The sequence below is a fragment of the Thalassophryne amazonica genome, chromosome 17, assembly GCF_902500255.1.
Source record: "Thalassophryne amazonica chromosome 17, fThaAma1.1, whole genome shotgun sequence".
NCBI classification, from domain to species: domain Eukaryota; kingdom Metazoa; phylum Chordata; class Actinopteri; order Batrachoidiformes; family Batrachoididae; genus Thalassophryne; species Thalassophryne amazonica.
In genome coordinates, this window is record NC_047119.1 from 75385298 (window position 1) to 75403590 (window position 18293).

The following is an 18293-nucleotide window of genomic DNA, read 5'->3' on the forward strand; positions in this document are numbered from 1 at the left end:
CATAATGCATTGCTGCCGGGCACAGCATGTGCTCACAAAACCTTAAAAATTAGCACATTGATTTAAAACGAAAACATATATCTGATATTTTCACTTTATAAAACTTCAGACATGACTATTTTAAATAACTTGTCCAAAATGAGTAGGTTAAAATTTGAACCATAAGTTAAAAATGTATGCCTCTAGATGACTTGGGTGATATTGCGGTTATATCAGTATGGTGTTAAGGGAAATTATTTTTTTGGGGGGGGTCACCAGTTCTCCTTTGCCTACAGAGGATAGAGTAGTTTTTTCTGAAAACAGCTCTTTTCTGTTTGCAGAGGGTAGAACAATATACTTATTAGGAAACTTTTAACAGGTAGGTCTCAATTGCTTTTAAGTTTGAAAAATGTTTTTCACTGTTCAGCTTGGTTTACTACGTTATTGGTCTAAAAGTTATCGGTCAGCAATTCATCGGAAGACAATTAGTCTGATGATGGTTTTTAAAGTTATCTAAAAAGATAATCTGATAATGAAAACATTGTGTGTGTGTGTGTATATATATATATATATATATATATATATATATATATATATATGTATGTATATATACACAAACATATTAAACGCAACACTTTTGGTTTTGCTCCCATTTTGTATGAGATGAACTCAAAGATCTAAAACTTTTTCCACATACACAATATCACCATTTCCCTCAAATATTGTTCACAAACCAGTCTAAATCTGTGATAGTGAGCACTTCTCCTTTGCTGAGATAATCCATCCCACCTCACAGGTGTGCCATATCAAGATGCTGATTAGACACCATGATTAGTGCACAGGTGTGCCTTAGACTGCCCACAATAAAAGGCCACTCTGAAAGGTGCAGTTTTATCACACAGCACAATGCCACAGATGTCGCAAGATTTGAGGGAGTGTGCAATTGGCATGCTGACAGCAGGAATGTCAACCAGAGCTGTTGCTCGTGTATTGAATGTTCATTTCTCTACCATAAGCCGTCTCCAAAGGCGTTTCAGAGAATTTGGCAGTACATCCAACCAGCCTCACAACCGCAGACCACGTGTAACCACACCAGCCCAGGACCTCCACATCCAGCATGTTCACCTCCAAGATCGTCTGAGACCAGCCACTTGGACAGCTGCTGAAACAATCGGTTTGCATAACCAAAGAATTTCTGCACAAACTGTCAGAAACCGTCTCAGGGAAGCTCATCTGCATGCTCGTCGTCCTCATCGGGGTCTCGACCTGACTCCAGTTTGTCGTCGTAACTGACTTCAGTGGGCAAATGCTCACATTCCCTGGCGTTTGGCACGTTGGAGAGGTGTTCTCTTCACAGATGAATCCCGGTTCACACTGTCCAGGGCAGATGGCAGACAGCGTGTGTGGCGTCGTGTGGGTGAGCGGTTTTCTGATGTCAATGTTGTGGATCGAGTGGCCCATGGTGGTGGTGGGGTTATGGTATGGACAGGCGTCTGTTATGGACGAAGAACACAGGTGCATTTTATTGATGGCATTTTGAATGCACAGAGATACCGTGATGAGATCCTGAGGCCCATTGTTGTGCCATACATCCAAGAACATCACCTCATGTTGCAGCAGGATAATGCACGGCCCCATGTTGCAAGGATCTGTACACAATTCTTGGAAGCTGAAAATGTCCCAGTTCTTGCATGGCCGGCATACTCACCGGACATGTCACCCATTGAGCATGTTTGGGATGCTCTGGACCGGCGTATACGACAGCGTGTACCAGTTCCTGCCAATATCCAGCAACTTCACACAGCCATTGAAGAGGAGTGGACCAACATTCCACAGGCCACAATTGACAATCTGATCAACTCTATGTGAAGGAGATGTGTTGCACTGCATGAGGCAAATGGTGGTCACACCAGATACTGACTGGTATCCCCCCCCAATAAAACAAAACTGCACCTTTCAGAGTGGCCTTTTATTGTGGGCAGTCTAAGGCACACCTGTGCACTAATCATGGTGTCTAATCAGCATCTTGATATGGCACACCTGTGAGGTGGGATGGATTATCTCAGCAAAGGAGAAGTGCTCACTATCACAGATTTAGACTGGTTTGTGAACAATATTTGCAAGATGGCGCCATTGTATGTGGCCTGCCGTCGGCACTCGCTTCTTTTAGTGTCGTTTTTATTGTTTTTGCATTTTGTTGCATGGAATGTGTCACCGCTCCTGGTGTATGATCGCCATACTCTTATCAGCGTTCGGGCTTCACTGGAGAATTTCGCTGTTCCTGGCTCGGGCGGACGGCCAGGGACGCGGCGGCCTCCGCCGCCTGTCTTAGCATCCCTACTGGACTTTCTACGCCGGCCGCTTGGCGTGTTGCCTCTCTTCCCGCAGAGGACGCGGGAAGAGAGGAGGAGTCTGTGTTCGGCTCAGAGTGTGCCTGGCTGTTTCCTGCAAACATGCTCCACGACAATTCATGGCCGGATTCTTCACATCATATGACGGCTACGACGTGCGGCGTTCCCTGACTTTTCGCTATCGGTGGTGCCGGGTCTCCACTTCCGCGTCGCCGTCCTGTGAGGAGCTGCAGTCGTGGCTGCGTGCAGGAGAACCTGCGCCCGCTCAGTTGTGTCTCCCAGCAGACTGACGTGCGCTCAGTCCGTGTGGCGCTCGTCAACACAAGGTCACTCACAAGTAAGACTTTCATTTTGAATGACTTTTCTCCAGTCGTGATCTGGACTTTCTCCTGTTAACGAAGACCTGGTTGAAACCAGGTGAAAATAGCGCCTTTTCTGAGCTCGTCCCCCCCGGCTGCTCATTTTTCAGCTCCCCGCGAGCGTCAGGTCGTGGCGGGGGTGTGGCCACGGTTTTTAACAGCTTTAAATGCCGATTTTTATCTTCTAATGCCTGTGCTCTGTGCTGTTGTTTATCGTCCACCAAAATTTAATAAGGATTTTATTCAGGTGTTTTCTGAGTTTCTGGCAGATTTTATCCCAAAATATGATACATTTTTGGTCTGTGGTGATTTTAATATTCATATCTGTTGTCCTTCTAATCAGCTGGCTGATGATTTTAAAAGCCTCCTGAACTCTTTTGGTCTAACACAAGTTGTGGATGGACCAACACATAATCTTGGACACACCTTGGACCTGGTTATTTCTTTTGGGCTCTCAGTTTCACTTAAGGACATATCTGCTATTTCAGATCACTTTCCTGTTATTTTTTAAATTTATTGCTCCTCCATCTGCTAGTAAGCCACTTGTTCCTGTCTCTCACCGCTGTTTGGTCACCTCCTCGACAGCAGGGGACTTTGCTGCTGCCTTCATGGACTCTCAGTTTTATGCCATGAATGGACTGGTTTCTCCATTACTCCCAGATAACATCCTCTCTTCTTTCCACTCTACATGCACAGTCATTTTGGACTCTGTTGCACCGATGCGCTGCAAATCCAGGAAATCAAAATCCGACCCCTGGTTAAATGCCACGACCCGTGCCCTCAGGCAACGCTGCAGACAGGCGGAGAGAAAATGGAAAAAGGACAAACTACAGGTGTCTCTGGGTTTTCTGAGGGACAGTCTAACTGACTATCAGAAGGCTGTGAAGGAGGCAAAAGCACAATATCTGTCTCATATTATTTCAGCAGTTGTCATCGTCCCAGTGTGTTATTTCAGACTATAAACTCAGTTGTAAATCCACACACCTCTGTTTTGATGGACGCTACAACCACAACCTGTGAGGAGTTTCTTCAGTTTTTTATTGATAAGGTTTCATCAGTCAGACAGAACGCTGATCAGAGCTGTAATGTTGAGTTGTCTGCTCCTCGTGCACATTCTGCTGTGCTCGAACAGTTTGAGCCCATTTCTTTTGCATCTCTCGCTGATGTTGTAAAACACATAAAATCTACAAGTTGTCCTTCAGATGTTGTTCCAGCTGAGGTGCTGAAGGAGGTTTTTAATACTGTTGGGGCGGGTCTCCTAACTTTTATCAATGCTTGTCTTAGATCAGGGTCTGTTCCAGCTGCTTTTAAACATGCTGTGCTTCGACCTCTTCTTATAAAACCTCACCTGGACTCATCAGTTTTATCTAGTTTTAGACCTGTGTCTCATCTGCCATTTCTGTCTAAGGTTTTAGAAAAGGTTGTCTTTTTACAGTTACAATCATTTTTAGAAGACAATCTCATCCTTGAAAAATTCCAATCTGGGTTTAGGTCACGACACAGCACTGAGTCAGCACTTTTAAAAGTTCATAATGACATCACTTTGTCTGTGGATGCAGGGAATCCTGCTGTGCTGGTTCTGTTGGACCTCACAGCAGCCTTTGATACTGTGGATCACACAGTACTTGTCTCCCGGTTAGAACATTTTATTGGCATTCATGGTACTGCACTTAAGTGGTTTAGATCATATTTGGCTGAAAGGAGCTTTTCTGTCATGATTGGGGACCTCTCCTCATCAACTGCTCCTCTGTGCTGTGGAGTACCGCAGGGTTCTGTCCTTGGGCCGATTCTATTTTCTTTGTATATTCTGCCATTGGGGTCAATTATAACCCAGCACAACCTGTCCTTTCATTGTTATGCAGATGATCTGCAAATCTATCTGCCTGTGAGGACTAATGGAAGTGATGCTTTGTCATCATTATTTAATTGTATTTGTGATGTAAAGCAGTGGCTGTCCCAAAACTTCCTTTACCTGAATGATGGTAAAACTGAGATCATGGTGTTTGAGCGCACTGGCATACCAAATGTGGTAACACCAAATTTTGGTGCTTTGGCTAACTGTGTAAAACCAGCTGTCAAGAATTTGTTTGTGATATTTGACAGCTGTTTGAGGTTCGATCAACAGATAAATTCTGTTGTCAAAGCTAGTTTTTTCCAACTTCGCCTTTTGGCTAAAATAAAGCACTTTCTCAGTAGATGTGATCTTGAGACGCCATTCATGCTTTCATCAGCTCCAGACTTGATTATTGTAATGCACTTTATTCGGGCATTAATCAGTCGTCTCTTGCATGTCTCCAGTTGGTGCAGAATGCTGCTGCTCGTCTTTTGACAAACACTTTTAGACGTGAGCATATTACGCCCGTCCTGTACTCACTCCACTGGCTTCCAGTTCATTTTAGAATTGATTTTAAAATTTTAATGTTTGTTTTTATGGCCTTGCACCTCCCTACTTGTCTGAAATATTAACTTTGCACACCTACAGTAGAACATTAAGGGCGTCTGGCCAGCTTTACTTAGATGTTCCAAGGTCAAGATATAAACGCTGGGGTGATCATGCTTTCGCGGTAGCTGGCCCCAGACTGTGGAATGAGCTACCTCTTGAGTTACGTACTATTCCTGACCTAGCACTTTTTAAATCTAAGTTAAAGACTTATTTATTTAAACTGGCTTTTAACACTTAGTGGGGAGGTGACATGTTCTGTTATTTTTATGTTCTTTTTTATGTGTTGTTTTAAAATTTTATTTTATATGTGTTTTATTTTTTGTAAATTTGTGTTTTTAATGTTAAGCACTTTGGACACCAGTCGGTGCTGTAAAGCGCTTTGAGCATCTGGTGCAGATGGAAAAGCGCGATATAAATGCAGTCCATTTACCATTCATTACTTCGTTCATGTCATATTCATCTTTATTAGTATAAGTAAAGTAAGATGGGTAATTCTTTGATTTGGGTTTATTTCTTAAAATACTATTTAGTATGTTTCCATGTTATTTTTAATATCGTTTAGAATTTTTCCAAACTATGAATTTTTTTTTTTTTTTTTTTTTTTTTTTTACAATTCCACATAATGGTTGTTAATTTATTTTATAGTACTTATATTTAATCTCTGCCTCTCTTGATTTACTTCTAATAAACTCTCTATATAATATATTTTTCTTATACACCTTTTGCAGTCCCTTTGTTATCCATGGATGGGCCTTATACTTGTTTTTTACACTACAATGTAGAATTGGACAATTTTTGTTATATACAGTGGGGGAAATAAGTATTTGATCAACTGTCAATTTCACAATTTTTCCCACCTACAAAGAATGTAGAGGTCTGTAATTTTTATTGTAGGTTCACTTCAACTGTGAGAGACAGAATCTAAAAAAAAATCCAGAAAATCACATTGTATGATTTTTAAATAATTAATTTGCATTTTATTGCATAAAATAAGTATTTGACCCAGAGAAAAAACAGACCTTAACAATTGGTACGGAAACATTTCTCTGCATTACAGAGGTCAGACATTTCCTGTAGTTTTTCACCAGGTTTTCACACACTGCAGCAGGGATTTTGGTCCACTCCTCCATACAGATCTTCTTCAGATCTTTCAGGTTTGGAGTTTCAGCTCCCTCCAAAGATTTTCTATTGAGTTCAGGTCTGGAGACTGGCCAGGCCACTCCAGGACCTTGAAATGCTTCTTACGGAGCCCCTCCTTAGTTGCCCTGGCTGTGTGTTTGGGGTCATTGTCATGCTGAAGACCCAGCCATGACCCATCTTCAATGCTCTTACTGAGGGAAGGAGGTTGTTTGCCAAAATCTCATAATACATGACCCCATCCATCCTCCCTTCAATACGGTGCAGTTGTCCTGTCCCCTTTGCAGAAGAACACCCCCAGAGTATGATGTTTCCACCCCCATGCTTCACGGTTGGGATGGTTTTCTTGGGGTTGTTCTCATCCTCTAAACATGGTAAATGGAGTTGATTCCAAAAAGCTGTATTCTGGTCTCATCTGACCACATGACCTTCTCCCATGCCTCCTCTGGATCATCCAGATGGTCACTGGTGAACTTCAAACAGGCCTGGACATGTGCTGGCTTGAGCAGGGGGACCTTGCTGCCCTGCAGGATTTTAAACCATGACAGCATCATGTGTTACTAATGTAATCTTTGTGACTGTGGTCCCAGCTCTCTTCAGGTCATTGACCAGGTCCTCCTGTGTAGTTCTGAGCTTTCTCAGAATCATCCTTACCCCACAAAGTGAGATCTTGCATGGAATCCCAGACCGAGGGAGATTGACAGTCATCTTGTGTTTCTTCCACTTTCTAATAAATAATCATAACAGTTGTTGTCTTCTACCAAGCTGCTTGCCTGTTGTCCTGTAGTCCATCCCAGTCTTGTGCAGGTCTACAGTTTTGTCCCTGGTGTCTTTAGACAGCTCTTTTGTCTTGACTATGGTGGACAGGTTGGAGTGTGATTGATTGAGTGTGTGAACAGATGTCTTTTATACAGGTAACAAGTTCAAACAGGTGCAATTAATACAGGTAAAGAGTGCAGAATAAGAGGGCTTCTTAAAGAAAAATTAACAGGTCTGTGAGACACAGAGTTCTTGCTGGTTGGTAGGTGATCAAATACTTATTTCATGCAATAAAATACAAATTAATTAATTAAAAATCATAGTGTGATTTTCTGGATTTTTTTTTTTTTTTTTTTTTTGATTCTGTCTCTCACAGTTGAAGTGAACCTACTATAAAAAATTACAGACCTCTACATTCTTTGTAGGTGGGAAAACTTGAAAAAGTGGATCAAATACTTATTTCCCCCAGTGTATATCAAGAAATATATTTTCCAATTCAACATATGCTAAATTAGCATCATTCTGCATATGAATAGAATTCCAATCCTGCACACATAAATAATTTTTTAGGGTGGTAATAGCTTCTTCAGATTGCAAATGTTTTCGATATTGTATTTTCTCTTTCCGTTTAGTATTCAAGTTCAGCTCCGTTACTGTAAAACTGGTAAGTGGTCACTGATATCCATCCATCCATTTTCTTCCGCTTTATCCGGAGTCGGCTTGCGGGGGCAGCAGCTCAAGCAAAGCCGCCCAGAACTCCCGATCCACACACACCTCCCCCAGCTCCTCCGGGGGAACCCCAAGGCGTTCCCAAGCCAGCCGAGAGATGTAGTCCCTCCAGCGTGTCCTGGGTCTTCCCCGGGGCCTCCTCCCAATGGGTCGTGTCCGGAACACCTCTCCAGCGAGGCGTCCAGGGGGCATCCGGAAAAGATGCCCGAGCCACCTCAACTGACTCCTTTTGACGTGGAGGAGCAGCGGCTTGACTCCGAGCTCCTCCCGAGTGACTGATATCACTATCAGTGATATCATTCATCAATAAACCACTTATTGTTTTGGTATTGGTATTATTTGTAAGTATATTATCAATAAGGGTAGCTGACTGAGAAGTTATTCTTGAAGGCCGAGTAATTTTTCTATATAAATTTAAGCTGTACAAAGTATTAATGAAATCATTTGTCACTTTATGTTGATGCGGATTTAAAAGATCAATATTTATATCTCCACAGGCAAATACTCGCTTAGTACCCATCTGTGAAAAATATTTCTCAATCCAATTTTGAAAATCTTCAATTTTGAGCCAGTAGCTCTATAAATACAACTAATAATTATATTTTTATCTATTCCCAAACATATTTCAATTGTGATACCTTCCAAAAGATTTTCTACGGCCATTGTCACTTGATCATTGATTTTGTATTTAAGCCTTTTATCAACACACAGTGCTACTCCGCCTTCTCTGTTATATCTATTATATATCTTAGCTTAGCCTCCACCGGTCCCAGCCAGAGCCCCAGCCTGCCGATAGACGACTGCAGCCAAGCCCAGGCCAGACGGTGCCACCGCCATCCAGCGCATCCGATGATTGCCAGCCCGCCGTCAAGGCCCGTCCACTCTGCCGCCTCTGCTGGAGACCCTGCCATCGGCGCTCATCAACCCGCCGTCTAGGCCTGTTCGCTCCACGACTGCCGCCGGAAACTCCGTGCGTCGACGCACGTCAGCCCGTTGTCGAGGGCCGTCTGCTCTGCTGCTGCTACCTCTTAGAATGTCTTGAATCTTCATCTCCTCAGTCCTCTTTCTGGGGAGCTAATAATCACTGGGACAATAGGCAGAATGGAACCGTAAATTCCATTCCGTTGTTGTTTCACTGAATTCTGCCGTCTGTCATCAAAGGTTTGGTGTTTGTTTGGAGTGAGTGGTTGACCTGAGCTCAGACTGTGTGTGTGTGTGTGTGTGTGTGTGTGTGTGTGTGTGTGTGTGTGTGTGTGTGTGTGTGTGTGTGTGTGTGTGTGTGTGTGTGTGTGTGTGTGTGTGTGTGTGTGTGTGTGTGTGTGTGTGTTCCAGAATGTGAATGGTGTGGTGGTGAGGAGGCTCTACCTGGCCCTGGTCCTCTTTTCCTTATTGAAGGAAACCAGTTTGTGGAGCGTTGCAGAGAAGTTTCAGCTGAGCCGGGGCTTCATTCAGACGCTGCTCAGCTCCTCATCCGCCTTCTGCTCCTGCGTGCTGCACTTCACAGAGGTATCACACGCACCACCACAAAGAACGTTCCAGGCTCTTCACCTGGAACAACATACACACCTCCTGAGGGACACATTCCAGTGGTCTGATTCTACCATGTAGTGCCCTCTGCCTGGTCTTCTAGCGTAGAGTGCCCGTGTCTTCCTGACAGTCACAAACCTGTTGTCTTTTTGTCATGCGGGATGAAGGCACCCAGACAGACCGGGCGGGGAGTGGACGCTGCTGTCCACGGCCCTCACCAGGCCGACGTGGCGAGTTCATGTTCATCATATGTCAGTGATGAAGTGTTTTCATGATCGACTGCAGGGCTGTGAAAACTGCGTGGATATGAGGAATTCCACAGATCTCATCATGGTGGGGGGGTCATGTTAGTGTTGTACTCTGTCATAGTGATCATCCCTAAGTTTGTAAAATGTCAATCACAAAGTGTCCTTTTTTACGACATCGTGCAAGTTTTATAAAGCAGAACTCTGCGGAGAAAAATGCTTCACTCAAAGCGCGTCTGTTACGACAGTTGTCATAAAGCGGGACTGGTTGGTTGCTATGGCAACGCTGTGTGCCCGCTCCAAGATGCTGAAGCTAAACATAGCATGTGGACATCGCAAACTTTTAGAGCTCTCAAGTTTTTAAAATAAGAATTTTGCGGCTTGAGAGATGGAAGATGGCGAGAAAGACGCGTCATAAAGTTTAATAAGGACAAAAGTCCGTGGCACTGGCTTCATGAACACGAAACGGGAAAGAAACGGGAAAAGCAAACTGCATCTTATCCCATCAGGAAACACCGTAAGAATTTTTATCTCCCTGGAAAATAAACATTTCACACAAGATTATGTGACTTTTTTAAATGAATCTAGACTTTCTTTCATGGTAAAAAAAAAAAAAAAGACAGTAGCTTTAAGTGGATTTACAGGAATTTGCACAAGATTATAAATGACTTTTTTTACTATAAGGTATGTTATTGATATTTTACCCTGATTTTCCAAATATTCTACAATCTTTAGCTGTGGTTTTTGAAATGCTGTAACAGTCTTTTCAGTCTTCATGAATTTCATGTAGTTTAATTGTTCTGAGTTAATGTACTCGTATAATTTGGTTTACAATTAAAAAGAAAATCATTCCAGGTCCTACTTCCACGTCATATTCTGTTATTTCAACATGGTCATTGACAGGTCAAATAAAAGGTTAAATCTAGGATCATTTAAATATCCACTAATTTTGAGATGCAAAGTTGACAAAAAAAAGTCTGAAAGTGGAGCCATGATTCAAATCCTCCAGTGTGTGTAACTGCTGAAACCAGTGGTTTATTTTGCAGATTAAAACTGTTTTCTCCTGGAGTCTGCTGCGGGGGGGGGGGGTCATGTTATGTCCATCCAATGTATTTTTAACCTTTTAAATGTTAAATGTTTCTGACCTGTGCGTAACATCAAAAGACTGAAATATAACCTAAAATAATAAAACATGACATTTGCATTGTATTTAACAGTAGAGGTGAAAGGTCCTGCGGTGATACCTAAAGGCCCGGTCACACGGCATACGACGATTCCTAAACAAAGGGATAAAAAGTTAAAAAAAAAAGTCACAAATCATCGAACAAAGGTGGACAAACAAGCTTTTGGCTTTTCCCATCACTGAATAGCCTGTGAATCAAGAGCACAAAAGGAACAAAACAAAACCAAAGCTAACATTGATCTCCATGCTTTAAACGAAGCACACCTGGAGCCACAGCTGGACCAGTGTGTGTCTGCATCTCTGCGTTACAGTACTTCTGTAGCGCCTGAGTCCCGGAGAAGCTGCAAACAGAAGCGCGTGAGCCAACCCACTGTGAAGATCTGTGCGCATGTCTGTGGATCCACCTGCTCTGGTTCCTCATCCAGAATAAAAGAGGGATCATCTCCTTCATCATCAGAATCCTCACTGTCTGGTTCAGACTCTGACAACACGCTGTGTGCTCCATCTTGCTTCAATTAAAAAAAAAAAAACCAGAAGCACTTGCTCAACATTCATAAGATGTCTCATTTTTACAAAATAAAAAACACCACCACACTAACCACACACGCTAAATATGCCACCAAAATTGTACACACTCCAAACACATCAAATATTTCTTAAATCTCTCAAATACCAAAACTCTAATCGCTGTCTGGACCACCGCAATGCATGCATACTCAGCCAACCATTTGCGATCACACTGGGTTTCTGTTTTCATATGTCACACCTCTGTGGATCAAAGCTGTTCACACCTGAATGTCCACTGCTGCTGAAACTTTTTCCACACTTGATGCTCAAAGTCACGCTTTTGTAAACTGCCGCTTGGCTTGCACAAACCGAGGTGCAGTTTGCTCTGAGAGATCACAGCAGAAGAAACGAAATATTATTACATCGTGTCGGCCCTCAGCAGCTCCACGGCAACAAGGCTGATCGTGCTTCTCCAACCCCAGGCTCTTCTCTCTGCACAGGCTGGAAGACAGCAAGCCCTTCAGGGTTGATGGACAGAATGCTACAGCTCCTGAGAGGACACCAGCTGGACTTTTTCTGCAGCAGCTTCCTCCTCCGGTGCGCGCAGCACTGGAACAACACCACAATCTGGCGGAGGAGGCCAACAAATTCTTCCTGGCATGACAGCAGCCACACACGCAACGGCAAAAGCCCTACACGGCACACCAGCACCGCCACGGAGGAGCTGCATCTCTCCTCCACAGCAGCGCTCACAAACCGGCTTCTGCACTGTGTGAAAACATTCAACTGGTCGAACAAAGTCATACTAAATGCTAACATGACAAAAACTAAGCAAACAATAAGAAACTGTCAAGAATGACAGCAAAACGGAATACGGATGAATTTGAGGATTTCAGCAGCATTCCTTCAATTTTTTTCAACAGTTTAAAAAACCTGACGAAGCGTCAGCTGCAGGATCGAAATTGTGTGAAAGTAAAACGATGCCAATGAAAGTCAACAAAAGTCCAGATTTCTTGTTTCGTTTGGGCTTCGTTGTCCTTTAAGTGCCTTAAAGATCCTTTGAAGGAGCCGAGTACCACAGATATCACTGATGGCTCAAATCACTGGTTTGCTTCCAGATCTGGAAACCCCAAATGAAGTACATTTGACAGTAAGACAGGAAGCATCTTTAGATTTAATCATTTCCAGCAGGATGTGAGGTCATGAAGAACCGGTTTGCTCCCCTGACAAGAGCCGTGCATTCGAACCTGGCTGCTGATGATGATGCAGGAAGTGCCTCAGTGAGTGTGTGTGGCCGTGTGCTGGCATTGAGCCTCATAACACTGATGAATCCTTTCTGCTTTGTCATCAGGAACTGGAGGAGTTTTGGCCTTTTAAGGCTCTGTTCACGGAGCTGACCCGAAGGCTGAGTTACTGTGCCAAGGCCGAGCTGATCCCCCTGATGGAGGTGTCTGGAGTCATGGAGGTCAGTAGAGTCCATCCTCTTCTGTGTCCTGATGTAGGTTACCTGACACACATTGTTGTGCAGTTCAGAGCGAGACAGCTGTACGACGCTGGCTATAAGACGCTGCCTCTGCTGGCCCACGCGGATCCCAGGGTCCTCGCCAGAACCATAGACAACTTATACAAGAACCAAGCCAGCCAGATGGTGGCCTCTGCCAAAGTGAGTGTGAGTGAGAAGAACTTCATGTTGAGGTCCTGTTTGATGGTGATGTGTGTCTCTGTGCTCCAGATGCTGCTGAAGGAAAAGGCTGCTGTGCTTCAGGAGGAAGTGGACGACTTGTTGATGGTTCCCACAGAACCACTTTGACATCATCTGTGTTCTGACAATACAGAGATTTGATTGCTTTGGTTTTATCGTGTATTCTTATTAAATTCATCTGTGTAAAACCAAAAGTGTGAACAGGCTGAGCTATAGCAACTCCCATCATGATACATCAAACCCGGTCTGTAGTTATGGACCGAAGCCACAGCTACGTGCTCATCCTGCTCACAGGCGATGTGTCTCATTGTGTTGGACCAGAACCCCTTCCACAGTCCTGTGGAACCTGAATGGACCGTTGGAACACATTTCTCCCTAAGCATTATGATTATGTTGGTGGACAGCACCCTTGAACACTTCCTCTGTCTGCTGCTCTCATTAGGGGGCGCCACAACCGATCTTCTGTCCCCATCTCACCCTGTCCTCTGTATCTTTCTCTATCACACCAACCACCTGCATGTCCTCCCTCAGCACATCTATGAACCTCCTCTTTGGCCTCCCTCTTCTCCTCCTGCCTGGTGGCTCCATCCTCAGCATCCTTCTCCCTATATACCCTGGGTCCCTCCTCTGCACATGTCCAAACCATCTCAATCTCGCCTCTCTGACTTTGTCTCCAAACCGTCCCACCTGAGCTGTCCCTCTGATATGTTCATTCCTAATCTTGTCCTTTCTTGTCACTCCCAAAGAGAATCTCAGCATCTTCAGCTCTGCCACCCCCAGCTCCGCCTCCTGTCTTTTTGTTGGTGCCACCGTCTCTAAGCCATCCAACATAGCTGGTCTCACTGCTGTCTTATAAACTTTCCCCTTACACATGGACTCAGTCTTGCTCCTACTGACTTTCATTCCTCTTCTCTCCAGAGCATATCTCCACCTCTCCAGACTAGACTCAACTTCACTACAGATCACAGTGTCACCTGCAAACATCATAGTCCATGGAGACTCCTGTCTGATGTCATCCCTCAACCTGTCCATCACCACGGTGATCCTTGGTCTAATCCCGCCCCCACTTTGAATGAGTCTGTCATTCCTACTGGACATCTCACCGCTGTCACACTGTCCTTGTACATCTCCTGCACTACCCTCACATACTTCTCTGCCACTTCAGACTTCCTTATACAGTACCACAATTCTTCTCACTTCAATTTGATTTCCGTGTATCGCACCAAAATACAACACAAGTCACCACAAGGTGTGTCACAAGGGTACGGTCCAATCTTACCAACCCCCAGAGCACATAGCCAACAATGGTAAAGAAAAAGTCCCTCCAGCATTTTTTGTGGGAGAAGCCTCAAGTAGACCAGACTCAGAAGGGAGACCTGCTGCTTAGACCAAACTAACGGTAAACATGCAAAACAGAAACCAAACTAATGTCTGACTATAGATTATTTTAATTTTCAGTATCATCCTCCAGACAGATCGTCCCCTCCTCAAACAAGCATCCAGTAAAGGAGATGGACTTCATCTACTGTGGAGAAATCCAGCGACACATCCTGAAACAGAAACCGAGAGACTCAATCAGCAAGAACTAACAGACAGGATACTAATGTCCATCGGGAAAGTATTCACAGCACTTCACTCCATCCACATTATGTTATGTTACAGTCTTATTCCAAAATGGATAAAATACCATTTTTTCCCTCAAAATTCTACACACAACACCCCAAAATGACAACATGAAAAAAGTTTTTTCTTTTTCAATTGAATATAGGTTGAAAAGGATTTGCAAATCGTATTCTGTTTTTATTTACATTTTACACAACGTTCCAACTTCATTGGAATTGGGGTTGTACTTGGCGCTACATGGATCATATGTGGCTTGATGTGGATCATATGTGGCGACATGAGCCATTCGTGGTTGGACGAGGCTCACTAGAGGCTGATACGTGGCACATGTGACGTACAGAGAGGCACATAGAGGCAGTTTAGTAGCGGATATGTGATAGCTTAAAACGTGGATCATTCTTTGAATAATCACTGACACACCCATGCGTGGCTTATTATTCAATGGGACCAAGGCTTTAGGGTTGATGGAGTGTTTGATGTGTGAGTAGGAGGTGGAATGGGCAACTTCAATTTATTTTCATTTATATAGCACCAAATCACAACAGAGTTGCCTCAAAGCGCTTCACATAAGTAATGTCTAACCTTACCAACCCCCAGAGCAAGAACACAGGCGACAGAGGTAAGAAAAAACTCCCTCTGACCCTCTGCTTGGGCCATGATACAGACACAAATTACAAAACAATTCACAAAACAAACATACAGGAAATGTTGCTGGTGCACAGGACAGGAGGGTTACAGAAACAGACACCACACCCATCTCTGGATGGAGCTGCACCTCAAACAGAGAGAAAAAAAACTGAATCAGACATCAGAAAGACAACAAATACAGTATAATTTGTCAGCATTAAGTAACAAGGAAAACAGAAGAAATACTAAGGTGATTGTCGGCCACTAGCCCTAAGCTTCACTAAAAGACCCAGAATTTAGATAAAGTTGAGGCCACGGCCCGCTCCAATTACTAATAAAATGAATTTAAAGAAGAGAAAGCATAGTACCAACTATGCCAGTATGCTAGTCATACTAAAGGGAAAATAAGTGCATAGTAAGTCTGGACTTGAAAGTCTTCACAGAATCTGACTGTTTTATTGATGCAGGGAGATCATTACACAGAACAGGGACACTTTAAGTATTAACAAGTATTATTATTATTGCTTATCTTTACACACGCTGTTTGATGCACATTTTCTTCCACTCACACTCATCTTGTGTGTTTTTGTAAGAGCCGACGGTTTTTTTAAGAGCTGAATTTCTCCACTGTGAGATCAATAAAGTCTTATAAGCAAAAGCTCTGTGACCTGCAGATTTCTTATTCACCCGAGGGACACAAAGGAGCCCGGGCCGGTACGTAGGGTTTAATTAGTTCAGCTAGGTAGGGAGGTGCCAGTCCGTGAACAATTTTATAGGTTAGTAGCAGAACCTTAAAATCTGATCTCACTAGGACAGGAAGCCAGTGAAGAGACGCCAAAATGGCTGTAATGTGGTCAAACTTTCTGCTTCGTGTCAAAAGTTTGGTAGCAACATTTTGAACCAATTGTAGACCCCTAATGCTGGACTGCGGTAAACCAGAAAATAGAACATTGCAGTAGTCCAATCTAGATGAGATAAACACATGAATCAGGGTCTCAGCATCAGCCATAGACAGGGTGGGACGAATCTTCACTATAATTTGCAGGTGGAAGAAAGCAGTCCTAGTAATATCTCTAATGTGGAGGTCAAAGGACAACGTAGGATCAAAAGTATCATCCACAGTTTCAAAATCAGCACTGAGATCTAACAGCAACAGAACCGTAGTGGTGTCCGAATCCATTGTAAACAGAAGATCATTCACCACTTTAGTGAGAGCCGTCTCTGTGGAATGATATTTTCTAAAAGCAGACTGCAGTGGCTCAAAGAGATTATTCTCAGTAAGATAGTCTACAAGCTGCCGTGACACCACTTTTTCCAGAATTTTAGAGCAAAATGATAGATTTGATATCAGCCGATAGTTTGTCAATACACTAGGGTCAAGATTAGGTTTCTTAAGTAATGGTTTAATCACTGCAGATTTGAGACATTTAGGAACAGATCCAGAAGTTAAAGAAAGATTAATAATTTCCAGTACAGTCGGCCCAAGAGTGGACCACAGGTCCTTAAACAGTTTTGTTGGTATAGGATCAAATAAACAGGTTGTGCTTTTTGTAGATGTTACAAGTTTCGTCAGCATGTCTAGTGAGATACTATCAAATTCTGTAAATCTAGGTAATACCTCATGTAGTGGTGCCCACATCAATAGCAGGGTGTAGTGGCTGGGTTAAGGCATGCTGGGATATGTTTAACCTAATGTCTTCTGTTTTCTTCTCAAAGTAATCTAGGAAATCTTGTGTTGTAAAAGTAGTGTGAACTACAGGTGGTTGTCCATGAATAAGTGTTGCCACCGTGTCCAACAAGAACTTTGAGTTATGCTTGTTTTTGTTGATCAGATCAGAGTAATAGGTTCACTTTGTAGCCAATAATGCATGTTTATAGTCTAAGATAGCATCACGCCATGCAAGGTGAAATACTTGTAATTTTGAACGACACCATTTCCGGTCTAGACCTCTTGCCTTTATGTTTGAGGTCACGCAGGTAATCACTGAACCAAGGTGACTATGATTTGGGGGAGCGCGGTTTTAACACAGGCGGCGCAATCATGTCGAGTGTAGTTTTGAGCACTGAGTTTAAACTATCCACAAGTCTGTCAACTGACAGGGTATTTGTCAAATATGAAGCTAAGACATCAGGCAGTCTAACTTTGAGTTCAGTCTTAGTTGAGGAGTTGATGCATCACCATAGTGATAAATAAGGTTGTGGTTCCACTAAACACGGCAGCAAAACTGTAAACTTAATAAGTGAGTGATCGGATACCGCTGATGTAAGAGGCGTGATGTCAATATTCATGACAGCAAAACCATGTGCAAGGGGAGGTGATGGTCCAGTGGTTAAGGCGCTGGGCTTGAGTCCAGGTTCAAATCCCCGCCTGACTGGAAAATCACTAAGGGCCCTTGGGCAAGGCCTTTAATCCCCTAATTCGCCCGATGTGTAGTGAGTGCCTTGTATGGCAGCACCCTGACATCGGGGTGAATGTGAGACATTATTTGTAAAGCGCTTTGAGCGTCTGATGCAGATGGAAAAGCGCTATATAAATGCAGTCCATTTAAGAACCAAATCCAGAGTATTTCCACTAAAGTGGGTCAAGTCCCAAATGCATTGCTGAAATCTAATGCATCCACAATTTCCATAAATGATTTGCAGAGGGGATCATAAGGCTTATTTATATGAATGTTAAAGTCACCAATGATCAGAATGTTATCTGCACTCGTCGACAAGTTAGAGATGAACTCACCAAATTCATCAAATAATTCAGAATATAGGCCAGGAGGCCTATATACAGTGACAAAGTAATACGGCTGATATTTATCCTTCTGACCTTGGCAATATGTAGCATTGTGGGCAGAGCGGAGTATCAGATGCTCAAACGAGTTATATTTGTGACCCCCATCAGCTAATAACCTAAACCTTGATTTATAAATCAAATCAAATCACTTTTATTTATATAGCGCCAAATCACAACAAACAGTTGCCCCAAGGTGCTTTATATTGTAAGGCAAAGCCATACAATAATTACGGAAAAACCCCAACGGTCAAAACGACCCCCTTTGAGCAAGCACTTGGCGACAGTGGGAAGGAAAAACTCCCTTTTAACAGGAAGAAACCTCCAGCAGAACGAGGCT

The 18293-nt window shown here is 43.3% G+C and overlaps 1 protein-coding gene across 1 annotated transcript in view; it reads left to right on the plus strand.

Moving 5' to 3' along the window:
• helq (helicase, POLQ like) overlaps positions 1–13422 on the plus strand; it is a 167878-nt gene extending 154456 nt beyond the window's left edge. The window contains exons 16-19 of the mRNA XM_034191848.1: positions 9090–9263; positions 12571–12684; positions 12748–12882; positions 12952–13422. Of these exons, the coding sequence (XP_034047739.1) occupies positions 9090–9263; positions 12571–12684; positions 12748–12882; positions 12952–13029 (501 nt within the window). The 3' untranslated portion in view covers positions 13030–13422. The remainder of the gene's footprint in view (positions 1–9089; positions 9264–12570; positions 12685–12747; positions 12883–12951) is intronic.
• Positions 13423–18293: the final 4871 nt, after the last annotated feature.